The sequence below is a fragment of the Acinonyx jubatus genome, chromosome C2, assembly GCF_027475565.1.
Source record: "Acinonyx jubatus isolate Ajub_Pintada_27869175 chromosome C2, VMU_Ajub_asm_v1.0, whole genome shotgun sequence".
In the NCBI taxonomy this organism is placed as follows: domain Eukaryota; kingdom Metazoa; phylum Chordata; class Mammalia; order Carnivora; family Felidae; genus Acinonyx; species Acinonyx jubatus.
In genome coordinates, this window is record NC_069384.1 from 53,767,685 (window position 1) to 53,780,421 (window position 12,737).

The following is a 12,737-nucleotide window of genomic DNA, read 5'->3' on the forward strand; positions in this document are numbered from 1 at the left end:
TATCAGCCCTAATTTTACATGGTAGAAATAGTTTGAGAATGACAATATCAAACTTCTTAGACATTAAGTATAAGTACTCTTTTGGTTTGTTTTTTTTAATCCATCTAAATTCCCCATTCAGTAAGGCATGAAGCATCACATGAGAAGATAATTCATTTTCTAAACAACTATGGAACTGAAGAACAGGTTATGTTGGAATGGTGGGACAATAGTTGAATTTAAAAGGCTCACAAAAGTATGAGTACATACTTAAGCACATATGCTAGGTTATTGCTATATAAAGAGTTTTGAAAGTTTTCTATAAAAAGTTATATATGGTTCTGTTGGATTCTGAGTCTTTGTTAGTATTCCCTTTCGACTCTGTGGATTGTATGTACCTCATGCTTGTGGATTGATGATTTATTTCTTGTTGACTTTTTTAGATCCTACTCAGATGGGAGGCCTGAGCATGCTACTTTTAGCTGGAGAACATGCTCTTGGAACATCAGAGGTAAGGTGGTCCTCATCCCTGACCGCTCTGCTCACGCTGGGGCTTGAAAACACAGACATCTGTATTCTGTTCACAATGTTTTGTAGTTTCACTGTTTATAGCTCATAAGCAAACTTTACTTCTCTTTTTCTTTTCTTTTTGTCAAGATCTATTTGTGCTTTGTATTGTGCCTTGAGTATAACAGTAGTGGTATAAATAAGTCCAAGAGGACACAAACAAGAAGTCAGGTGCAGATTTTTGAGGTTCTGTGAACCTGAGAGAAAGAAACGGAATATACCGAATGTTAGCATCTGCCATGATTGTGTCATGGTCTGTAGGGCAGGTCCTAGGACTCATTCCATCTACTCATAACATACCCTGTTTTTTGTGATGTTCTCATGTAGACTTGCTAGTGAAAAAATGAGAGTTTAATTGTCAATCTCTCTGGTACCTGAATAAATCCAGACTCCTGTGTATGAAACATGGCACTCCAAGATTGCTTTATTCTTTAAAATGGAAAACAAAAAGGACCCAGGCCCTCATGACCTTGGTTTTATGATCTCTTATTTTCTTGCAGTTTCTGGACTGCTTTTACAAAACATTTTTAGGTATGGTTTTGATGGGCAGGTAGTAGCAGTTAAGCATGCATAGTTTGCATTTGTGAAATTTCTTGCTTTTCCAGGGCCATTTAACAGAGGCCAGACAAATTAACCTGCAGGTCATATTGTTTTACCAACATCAGCTACTTGAGATGGAGATTTTTCAAGCCCGACCAGAATCGCTATTTACAGCAACATAGCAGTCATCTCATTCTACTGCAGATGCATGTATTTTCTACTTTTTTAAAAAGTTACCAGTATGCCATACAGTGGATACTTATATCACAAAGGCCATTATTATGTGTTGTTTACATTTGTGATCCATAGTTGGTGACCGTATATTCAGTTTAACATAATTATTTTGATTCCATTCAATTCAGTGTAGCAAAAGAATATGTAAATTGGTATTCTGGTAGTTACTTACGTGGTACTAATCCCTAGCTGAAAAAAATAGACATGTCACTTTGTGCCTTTTCATACTTGTTATTCAGCATGTTTTTACTTCCTGACACACTAGAATTCTCAAGAAGTCATTTCCCTTTCTGACACATGGCTGCTACCTAATAGGAACCAGACTGACTCTCACTTAGGTGTAGAGTATCCCAAGCATGAATCCCAAGCTGAATTTTGGAATACTAATGCACACTTGACCTTTCAAGACAGTATGACTCATGATTCCCAAGAATGTGCTGTATTGTTAAAGTTGGCATCACCTTTTCTAACAGACTATACTATAATGATGTTTTCTTCCCAACTTCTGTTACCATTCTTTCTAACTCTCAGGAACATGTTTAAGTAAATAAACATCCATCCATAGAACTTACAGATAGATAAAAATAGTAAAGACTGCTTCCTCCCCCCCCCCCCCCCCCACACACACACACTTTTGATTAAAGTTTACCTCTTGGGCTCTTCTCAGTGAGAAGTTCTCCTCCCTTTTAAGAAGAGCAGGCTTTTGACACAAGTAATTTAAACAGTGCATTGGTCAACCTTTTATTTCTGAGGAATGGGAGCTATTTTGAGAATTCTCAAGCTAAAGAAATTTAAAAAGGTAAATTACTTGAAGAAGTGAACCATGTAGGAGAAGGGAATCTGTGCTCCTTGGGAGGAAGTTGCCAGCAGTTAGGTCTTTAAGAACCACTTCTAAGAATACAGCTCCTTCTTCATATTTCCTACTTCTCATCTCAGAGATATATTTAGGTCATTATTGAAACTAGTCTTGAGATACTGAAACAATTAAGCAGTGAGTATTGTACAAAATTAACCTATGTCTAAATATGATTCATTCTGAGAGTTCCTATCCTATATATCCGTGTACTCCATTTAGCACCTATTTTCTGTGCAAAGACTAGTCTTATTCCAGATATACAAATGTAGTTGTACAACTTTAGGGGCTCTATGTATATACAACTCTATGTACATAGACAGATGATGACCGTAAGACAAATGTAGTAAATATGTACTTACATTTTCCTAAGAAAATTATCAGGATAATGAGATAAGGAGAGAGTTCCAGAAATTTCATACTGCTGACATTTGGAACAATTACTGTGATGTCTGTTTACACTATGAGGTAAGACCAGTCAAATAAAGTGACATTTTACAAAAATTCTGCCACAGGAAAAGTCTAATCATAATGGCTTTTTAAAATGCCATGACAGAATTCTTATTCTGAAATATTATTCTTAGAGGGAGGAGAGTTTCCTTTGTTCATTATCCTGAAACCTAACTACATAGAAAAAATCCTCAAAAGTCTATATTTTTAAATGTGGAAATTTTAATATACTAATAGTCGTTTTTAAAAAAATAATTTTAGAAGGTATCAAGGCTTCTTATAAATAATAATTTTTCAGATGTAAATGATATATCTGAATATCTTCCAATATCTGAAGTAATAAAATTCCAGATTAAAAGCTTCTTTGGCCTGTAATATTTTCTACATCTATCTGAAGTAGTCTTAGAGTTTTAGAGAGAAATTATAGGTTCTTGAGATATCAGTGGGGAAATAATGACAAAGAAAATGTTTGAATTTTCTCTTTTTCCTGAGTCTCCTGATTAACTCTGAATTTGCCAGAATAAGTTTATTGCATTCTGAGGTATACATTTTTACATGCTGCTGTGATTGAGGCAGGCTTTCTTCTGCAGTTTCAATTGTGGTAACTTTTCTGACAAGTAAAAGGGATGAAATTTGTATTTACAGTTATTTTTCACATAAATGATTAGCTCTCTACTTCCTTTATATCCAGAGCACATTGAAATGCATTAAGTAACTTTTTTAAGTGTTTGTCATTAATTTATGGATGAGGAAAGAAAATAGATATATTAACAGGAAAGACACTAAGGAGTGACCCGTGGCTCAGAATGCCAGACTGAGCTTGTCTGTGTTGAGATCCACTGAAATGTAAGCATAGAAGTCTCATTAGGAAATAATCCTGTAAGAGGGAAGGAAACGGAAAAGGATGGTACCAGTGAATATGAGATTTAAGCAAACATATTTAAATCAGAAACCAAACCCAAGTTGTTTTATCAATAAAACACAATATAATGATCAGCTGAAAATAGGCCTACAAAGAAAGGGCTGCAGAGGAGCCCATCTGTTCAACATCAAAGTAACATTCACATTAGGAGCACCTGGGTGGCTCAGTCAGTTAAGCATCTGACTTCCACTCAGGTCATGATCTCGGGTTCTTGTGTTCGAACCTCACATCAGGCTCTGGAGCCTTCTTCGGATACTGTGTCTTCCACTCTCTCTCTTAAAATAAAATTAACATTTAAAAAAAAGTAACATTCACATCAGACTCTGGGAAGAGCTAAAGAAAAGGCAGTTACATAAAGAGAGTTAAACCCTTACATTTTATATCAGGGAGTTATTATCTAAAGATGAAAATGCAATAAATAAAGTTTATAATGATTATTTGATCTAGAGTTTGTAGAAGTGATCTCCAGGACTAAAAGTCTTCTATACTTTTTTATATTTGTTACTTTAATAAAAATGCAAAGCTGAATTAAATTACAAAATAAAGGCAGAGAGTGCTGCATTTCAGAGAGTGTGAAAGGGACTGTTAGTCAACACATTATATATAGAACAGCTTGGATTAGTATTGGAAAAGACAACACTCAGTATTGGACCTAACTCAGCGCCAAAAAGTCAGAAAGTCATCTTAACTAGAACAGAAGGGATAGTTTGGGGAGTAATGGAAAATTTTAAAAGTGAGGCACGATAATCATAGCTGATAAAAAGGTTTGAAGGCATCATTATCCTTTTAGTTGTAACTGAAGGCAGACTTTTTTTTTTTTTAACATTAATTTTTGAGAGACAGAGCGTGAATGGGGGAGGGGCAGAGAGAGAAGGAGACAGAATCTGAAGCAGGCTCCAGGCTCTGAGCTGTCAGCACAGAGCCGGACTGGGGCTCCAACCTACAATTGGTAAGATCATGACCTGAGCCGAAGTCAGACACTTAACCCCAGGCAGACTTTCAAATGTGTGGGAAATGTATCAGATTTTAGGTCTGTGATTTTATTTTATTTAAAAAAAATGTTTATTTATTTTGAGAGAGAGCGGGTGCGTGAACTGGGAAGGGGCAGAGAGAGAGAGGGAGAGAGAGAACCCCAAGCAGGCTCCAGGCTGCCAGCACAGAGATCTATGCGGGGATCAGTCCTAAGAACCGTGAAATCATGACCTGAAATCAAGAATCGGAGCCTCAACGGACTGAGCCACCCAGGCGCCCCTAGCTCTGTGATTTTAGAAAGCCTAGTTCTTTTGTTAGAAGTGTAAAGTTCTGATCAAGCCACTTTTTTCTTTGCCTTCCATCCTGTAAAATGGAACTAATAATAATACCCACTTACCTCTAACCCTCAAGACATCTATGAAGATTAATGAAATAAAACCTGTAAGGTAGTTTTAACTCTGAAAACTCCTGAAAAGCATTACTGCAGGCACCTAATATTATCACCCTATGTTATTCTAGGCCTTTCATACTTAACTTGAAAGTTTAAGTTATGTCGTGCATCGCTTCTACAGGATGTTGTGTGCGTTACCAACAGCGCATGCATATGCGCATGCACATATGCAGGTGTGTGCGCACACATGCAGTTCTTTGTCCATTAAAAACTTGTAGGAAAGTACAGTTGTGATTTACTCTCTATCACTAGGTGCTCAAGAAGGAGACAACTTTTTAATACCTGGGAAGAAATCACTGTGTAGGAAGTATGACTTCAGCAGAGTAGCTGAGTTAGCCTGGAAGTTAGTGGAGGAGATGCTAGCAAATGATGGTACACCTCCATTATGAAGGGACTGTACAGGTCACACGTAAGAATTGAACAGTGTAGGAACTGTGTGCCATCTTTGCACACATTCAGTCCTATGACAGTTATTTGCCTATGCTTACTTTGTGCCAGTCGCGTCAGGAAACAAACCCAGACACAAGTCTCTGCCCTCGTGGAACTAATGATATAAAAAGATACAGGGGCTTATTCTTCACATGGTATTTCTGGCTTCAGAGGAAATCTGAGTGATTTTTTTGATCACCATCTGCCTGTTCAAAAGTAAAACAGTTTATCCAAATTTATATATGATTGAACTTTGAAAATATTCAATAGATTTTGCTTCATGTTTGTAATATCAATCTCTCACTTCCTCCAAGGGGCCGTTCCTGATTTGTTGAGCCAGATTTGATTCCTCTCGTTCCTGATAATTGCTCTGTCAGTGTTAAAGCATTATAGCTCTTGATTATATTTAGTTATATTCTTTATTATAAACTATAATAAAATTCTTAAAAAAATTTTTTTTTCTCATTGTATTCTATGTTTAAGTCTTGATTCATCAGAAGACTTCAAACAACTGAGATAGGAGCAAAGATAGAATTTAAACTGCAGGACTCCTCGCTTGCAGAGTAGTTACAAAACTATCACTTACTGAGCACTTCCTTCATTCCCGGTACTGTTCTTAAATGCATTACTTAAGAGTAACTCTTGATCTTCACAACAATCCTGTGAGTTAAGTCTTGCTTCACAAGTAAATATTAAACCATTAAATGAGGAAGTGGAAGCAGAAGGGCTAAATAACCTGCTCAGAGTTGTGCAACTTGAAGTGCAGAACTGAGATCTGAACCCAGGAGGACTGGCTTCATGCAGGATACGGGGCCTTCAGCCCCCCACCCACCTGACCTCTGCTCAGGCCACTTCTGCTGTGGTGTCCTGTGCTGGACCTTTACAGGGGTATTTCAGGAATGCTTTCTGGCCCAGGCACTATGCTAAGCACTTAGGCTGATTATCTCATTTCACTCCAAACAAGCCCTTTGAGGTTGGTGTATTATTCTTATCCCCATTTCATAAATGAGGAAACTAGGCTAGAGAGGTTAAATAGCCTCTCCAAGATCGTAGAGCCAGGAAGTCACAGTGCTAGGATTTACATTATGTGTAAGGTTTCTGGTCAACAGTAGGCTATTAGTAATTAAGGTTTTGTGGAGTCAGAAGTTACACATGGATTTTTGACTGCTGTTGGCCCCCCTAACCCTCATGTTATTCAAGGATCAAGTGTATTTGTTATGTGAATGAAAGATTATGTCCATGTTTTAAACACTGTGAGTTTTAAGTTTTTAAAACCTATAGATTTTGATAAAATTGAAAGTTCTCACCTGTCTTTATTATAATTTCTGACATCAGTGAAGTAGGCGAAATTATTTTCATACCTGTTGGTACATTTGAGCTCGTTTGATATGTGCCTTCCTTAGGCTGCTAATTAGACTATTCCACTATACTTAGATGCATTGAATTCCACAACCTCCCCCAACTCTTACCCCTTCCCATCAAAGCTTTTATTCCCTTCTCACAGTTTCATAGCTTCTAAACCGATCTGATGAGGAAATACACTATATTTAAATTTTACATTAAATAGCAAATGGGCTTTTTGAGCTTGCTTTCTCTTCTTTCTTTCTTTCTTTCTTTCTTAGTAAAGTCACTGTTCACTGCCCATTTTGGCTGGAACTGTTGTCTGGTCTCTCTTTCCTTCCTTCTTTCTCTTTCTTTCTTTCTTTCTTTCTTTCTTTCTTTCTTTCTTTCTTTCCTTCTTTCTTTCTGTGTTTCTTTCTGTCTTTCTGTCTTTCCTCCCTTCCTTCCTTCCTCCCTTCCTCCCTCCCTCCCTCCCTCCCTCCTTCCTTCCTTCCTTCCTTCCTCCCTCCCTCCCTCCCTCCCTCCCTCCCTACTTCCTTCCTTCCTCCCTTCCTTCTTTCCTCCCTCCCTCCCTCCCTCCCTCCCTCCCTCCCTTCCTTCCTTCCTTCCTTCCTTCCTTCCTTCCTTCCTTCCTTCCTTCCTTCCTTGTTAAGTCACTGTTCACTGCCCATTTTGCCCAGCCTCTTCCATATGTCAGCAGTGTGGGCTTGAGGCCCAAAGAAGCATCTACCCTTGCTGAGTTCCCAGGCCACACTGCTCAAGACAGTGATGAAACTGCATGGGCTCTTTAGTCTCCCAGAGGTGGTAGGAAGGGGTGGTGGGGAAGGTGGGCCGCAAGTGAGCTGGGATAGAAAGAGGAGGATGCAGAACACGAGGATAAAAGGGAAGGGCGGTTGTGGGCACTGTGCTGTTGAGAGCATGTTTTTATACACTGCTGCGTTCTGGTTTCACATTGTCCATGGAAGAAGGCAGAGTAGTACTGTTAACTACGTTATCATGTGAAGAAACTGAGGCAGGAGAGATGCTGCTGTCTCAGTTGCTATGGCAGTGATTTGTAGAAGTGGCCCAGAGTCTGTTCCGGACTCCATAGTAGTGCTCTGCCACATGGCTTATAATGATAGGCGAACTTCACTCAATGGTGCTGGATGAATACCCCGGTAGCCCTGGTGCCCTGAGTGAAACCACAGACTTATTCTTCCTTTCAGCCACATGACGTGTACTCTCAATTTTGGGAGCGTGCAGGTCTATGCGTTGTTATCTGGTTATGCTCCCCAGGGTAACCCAGTGTTCTCAGCTGTGGCTCATTCCTGGGATCAGCTCGCCAGGTGCAGTGCTTCACTACTCAGGTTCTCTTTAACCTAATTTAGGTTTAATTAAGAGTGGCTTTATTTTAATCCTCAAAAACGTTTTGAAGGGACTAACTTGGAAGTAATATGCTTACATTTAATTCACCTGTGTTTAAGCTCAAGTCCATTTCAGAACTTCATTTAACATCTCATATTAAATGCAAATTAAATGATCACTCAGGTACTCTGTTATAGAATACTTGGCCAAAGAAAGCCTCCAATTGTAGGAAAGACTGGGTCATGCTGAATGAGGGTGAGAATCAGATCACTGGCCCTTGGCATCACAAGGGATCTTTATACTTAAACTCTGAAATGGAATCCTCTACTCCCAAACCCTCTCCCGTAGAAGACAACCCCCTACACCCCACCCCCAAACCTTTCTTCTTCAAATTCCCTCTTTCAGTGAAAGGCTTTGTCCGACCCCTTTCCCTCAGCCCTGACATCTTTCCAGGCAATTACTGGGGCCTGGCAAATACCATCTCTGATTTAATTGGAACCCCACATCTCAGCTAGTTTATTTTTTTAACCTTCTAATTGGTCTCCTGCCTCCAGTCGCTTCCCAGCCAAGGTCATCCTGCACTCCACTGACAGAATTATCTAACTATGTATCTCTCATCATGCTGCTCCACTGAGTGAAAACTTTGGCTGGTTCCCCAATGCCTTCAGCCTAATTTTCAAACTTTGTAACATGGAATTCAAATTTCTCTCAGTTCGATTCATCTCCCACTACACTCCCAGGCTTCTACTCTTCATCCATACTGAGAAAGTCATTGTTTCGCAAACACACAGGGCAACTGCCTCCATACTTTTCCTTCTGCTGTTGTCACATCATTTCCGCAATTCTGGTGCTGCTTCTTGGGATATCTCAGACATTACTATCTTGACGTCTCCCTGTCCTAGAAGGAGTGAAGGCTGCTTCTCTGTGGCAGTTCACCAGTGTGCACATACCTCTTAACTGTGTAGCTGCCGCCTGTACTTGGATCACAAGCCACATTCCCTTAGTTACCATTTTATTCCCTATCATGTAATGTGTACTAGTGGAATGTAAGCTTCTTAAAAGCAGTCAGCAGTCTTTGTGGCTGGCACATCGTAGGTTTTTATTGTGTATTTGTCGAAGGAGTGACTATCAACAAATGTTTGGATTAGCAAGGGAAGAAATGTATGGTTCAAATAGAACCGGTGCACTTACCCCTTTTGTTGACCATATGTGTGCATCAGAATCCCACTGTGTGTAGCTGTGGTCTTGTGCCTTGTGAAGTGGGAACAGGCTCTTGCTAATATCTAGCTTTCCAAAGCACTTACAATGCATCTAACTGGTGTGATCTTGTTTTATATCGGGAGGCTGGATCACATTTCTGTATCTACTGGTTTCACACTATGAAGTATACTTATGAAAGAAGATACTACTTTGTTGTAATTCTTCATTTGCTAATAATTCCCCTTAGTTATTAAGAATTATAGCTAAATCATAGAGAAGATTGAATTTAAGAGAAGTTAACAAAATTTTGCTTTTAAAAATCCCATTAGCTGTTTCTTTCTTGGGCAGATAGCTACACCTAGTGGCTTTGTGGATTATTTCAGAGACTCTAGGAACAACTTTTTGGGTATTTTTTTCTCCCTTTATTTAACCTCTGCTTATTTGGTATCTTTTATTTCCTTTTAATTGGTGAAAAGATGTTTTTAACTCTCTTTTATTCTGTTATTTTTAGAAGGTAAGCTGATTCTAGCATAGGAATGGAGATAGAGGAATTCATGTTTGTCCATAAAAAGCATGTCCCATGTCATAAGTAGAGTACTGTAAATACAAATAGCAAGGCAATTAGGCCCAGGACCCTCTGATACTTAAATAGGAGCCTTTTGTGCAAAGTACTCTCTTTCTGTTATGTGGATATTTCCCAGATTTCTTTGCCAGATGTGTATATTAATCAGTATATGCACAAATATACACTCTTGCATTGGATGCCGTATTTATCAAGCACACAAGAATAAATTCTACCCACATACATTTTCCGTGTCATTGTACCATATTTGTATTTTGAGATTTTTGATGGAAATATGCCTAGCATGTATCACACACATTTCTGCCTTTTAATAAAGGCTATGTTTTATAATTATCCTTATCTTGACAACTTAGAACCATAGTTAATAAATATTAATTGCTGCAGTGAACTGAAGCCTTCAGGAGACACTTAGAAACTCTTTGCTCTAATTTCTTTTAGATAGACTACAGTGCTTTACAAAACATTTGTGTCTATTCTTTACAGTTTTTCTGTCTTCTCCTTGTGTCTCTTTGCTACTGGTATTGTTTCTTTTGCAACTCTCCTTCTTTTGCAATTCTATTGCTATTTCTCCTACTCCTGTCCCCTTCTGAATTGTGTCTTCTAATTCTGCTGTGGACTGGAGAGGCAACTAACCACATAGCTTAGTAGTAACTCAATTCTCCTGGCTTCTACTTTTGTGCCCTTACAGTAGCCTGAAAATATATACTAAATCCACAGTGCTTTAAAGTCAAGAGTAACTAACGCCTTAAACTCGTGAGTAAAATTAAGAGTAACTAGATTTTGAGATATTGTCCACTAGAGTAAGTTGCATAGCCTTAGAGATTCTGTTACTACTATTTTAACCATTGGTCAGTCTTTGTTGTGTGATTCCTGGCCAGGTCACTGAGTTCTTTGTATCTATACACGCACAGAATTAAGTCAGAGTCTTCGTTGTACTTTTAGTATGCATCAGGTACATGGTGGGCACAAACTTGCATCTGTAGACTTCTTTGATAGCATAGCACAATTGATACAACATTCAGGATTACAGTGCCTTGATAATTATTTACATTTGAATTCTCTATTCAAATTTGTTTAAGACTGTCCATAATAATGATTTGCAGAGGTTCTCACTTAACTTTAAAACTTTGTGACTTATGTAATTATGGCCAGATAATTTATAAACAGAACTTGAAGAGAAAGTTGACTTTTCTTTTTACAGTTCATATGATCTCTAAGCCACAGGGTATCTAATCTCCTCACGAATGGTACCTGCATGCAGTGTAGCTACCCTAAATCTATTAGATTCCAAATATCTTTTGAAAATTCTGTCACCTGTGTAACCTATATTATTAAATTTTAAGACTCTTTATAATCTTAATTTAGTCCTAGGGTTGATTTTAAATAAAATTTTGATTATTTACCAAGATATCTAGGAGCTAGACTTAAAGGATTTCTTTATAAACCAAGAGAGTATTGATTTTTTTTCATCATTCCTAAATAAAACTATTTTTTGTCCAAGTATTCTTTTCAATGAAGAAATTCTTTGTGGCCAGTAATTTTGGGATTCATTGGCTTTCTTTTTGATGCATTTTTTGTCTCCTTGACTTCAAATTCTTGGGGAGTAGGACTGGGCCATTTGGCATACAATTTGTCAAATAGTCAAGTGGCAGTGAGAGAACCAGGCTTTGGCATCCAGACCACAGGTGGAAAATTAACAAAAGGTTCTGCACTCTTCTCTGGAGTTTAATATCATTAGAAGAAGGTGACCATTACTCTTTCAAATCCAAAGGTGACAAATAAAATTTCAAATGCTGGTTCCTGCCCGGTGACCTGTGACACGATTCGAGAAACACATCTTCAGTGTCTAATGAAGAGCTTCATTGAGAGACTCCATTTTTAGAAACGAAATCTGGGTGGCTGTCAGGTGTTTCCACAGGATTCAACCACCTAACATAATCACATGCCACTATTAAAATACATTGGAAAAGGTTTGATAACACAGGAAAAATAATGTATTGTTTAAAAAAGAGCATTCTTTAACTGTATTACAGTACCTCATTTTAGTTGAAAAATTATCTTATACAATTAGAAGAATATATATGAGTATTAATAGTGCTTATCTTTTGTAGATAGCATTGCAGATGATTTTTCTTCTGTATTTTTTTTTCAGATTTGCAACAATGAACTTGGATTATTTTATTGTCTGCAACATGTTATTAAAAACTGTTTTTAACTTGTTTTCCCTTTATAGTGAAAGAAACTTTTCCCCTAAGGCTTCCTAACATTGTCATTTCGAAAAGGGGGACAGGGTACACTGATTTAGCATTTAGAAGACGTGTCAACTTTTATTTAATTTATTCAAAAAATACTTGTTGACATTGTGAGCAGGCAGTGTTGAGGATTCTTTATTAAACTAGGGCCCCAGGAGAAGATGGACAATAAACAAATATTTATGTCTTGTGGTAAGTGCTAAAGATAGGGAATAAAGGGACTACTGAATGTTGCGGAGGGGAGGTGTCTTTTATTTTTCTGGTCCTAAGTTTCTTAATCTGTAAAAAGGGTCAGATCAGAAGAATAACAATATCCTTCTCTCAACATTCTGTGACTTTCCTGACTTTTGAATTACACTTGGCTTCCTAAGCAATTATATCACCCAAATACAGAAATAGGTCCTTTTTAGCAATGCGATAAAAGAGGAAGTATGTGTCTGGACAAGAGTACTGAATAAATAGCAAAAAAAAAAATTTTTAATCCAGTGGTATTTCTATAACTTATTAATAATAAAGATGGCAAGTGAAGATTGCAGAACATTAAATGTGTATGTAGTGAGTAGTGCAAAAGAAAACATGTTTTAAAAGAAATTACTCTTAGGTAAGTAGTAACTTTTCTG

General features: G+C 37.8%; 1 protein-coding gene across 8 annotated transcripts in view; it reads left to right on the plus strand.

Moving 5' to 3' along the window:
- The window catches only part of BBX (BBX high mobility group box domain containing), a 281,032-nt gene that overhangs the window by 203,682 nt on the left and 64,613 nt on the right, over nt 1-12,737 (plus strand). For all 8 annotated transcript variants that reach the window (XM_027077663.2, XM_027077662.2, XM_027077657.2 and 5 more), the window contains one exon: nt 423-490. In XM_027077663.2, the coding sequence (XP_026933464.1) occupies nt 423-490 (68 nt within the window). The remainder of the gene's footprint in view (nt 1-422; nt 491-12,737) is intronic.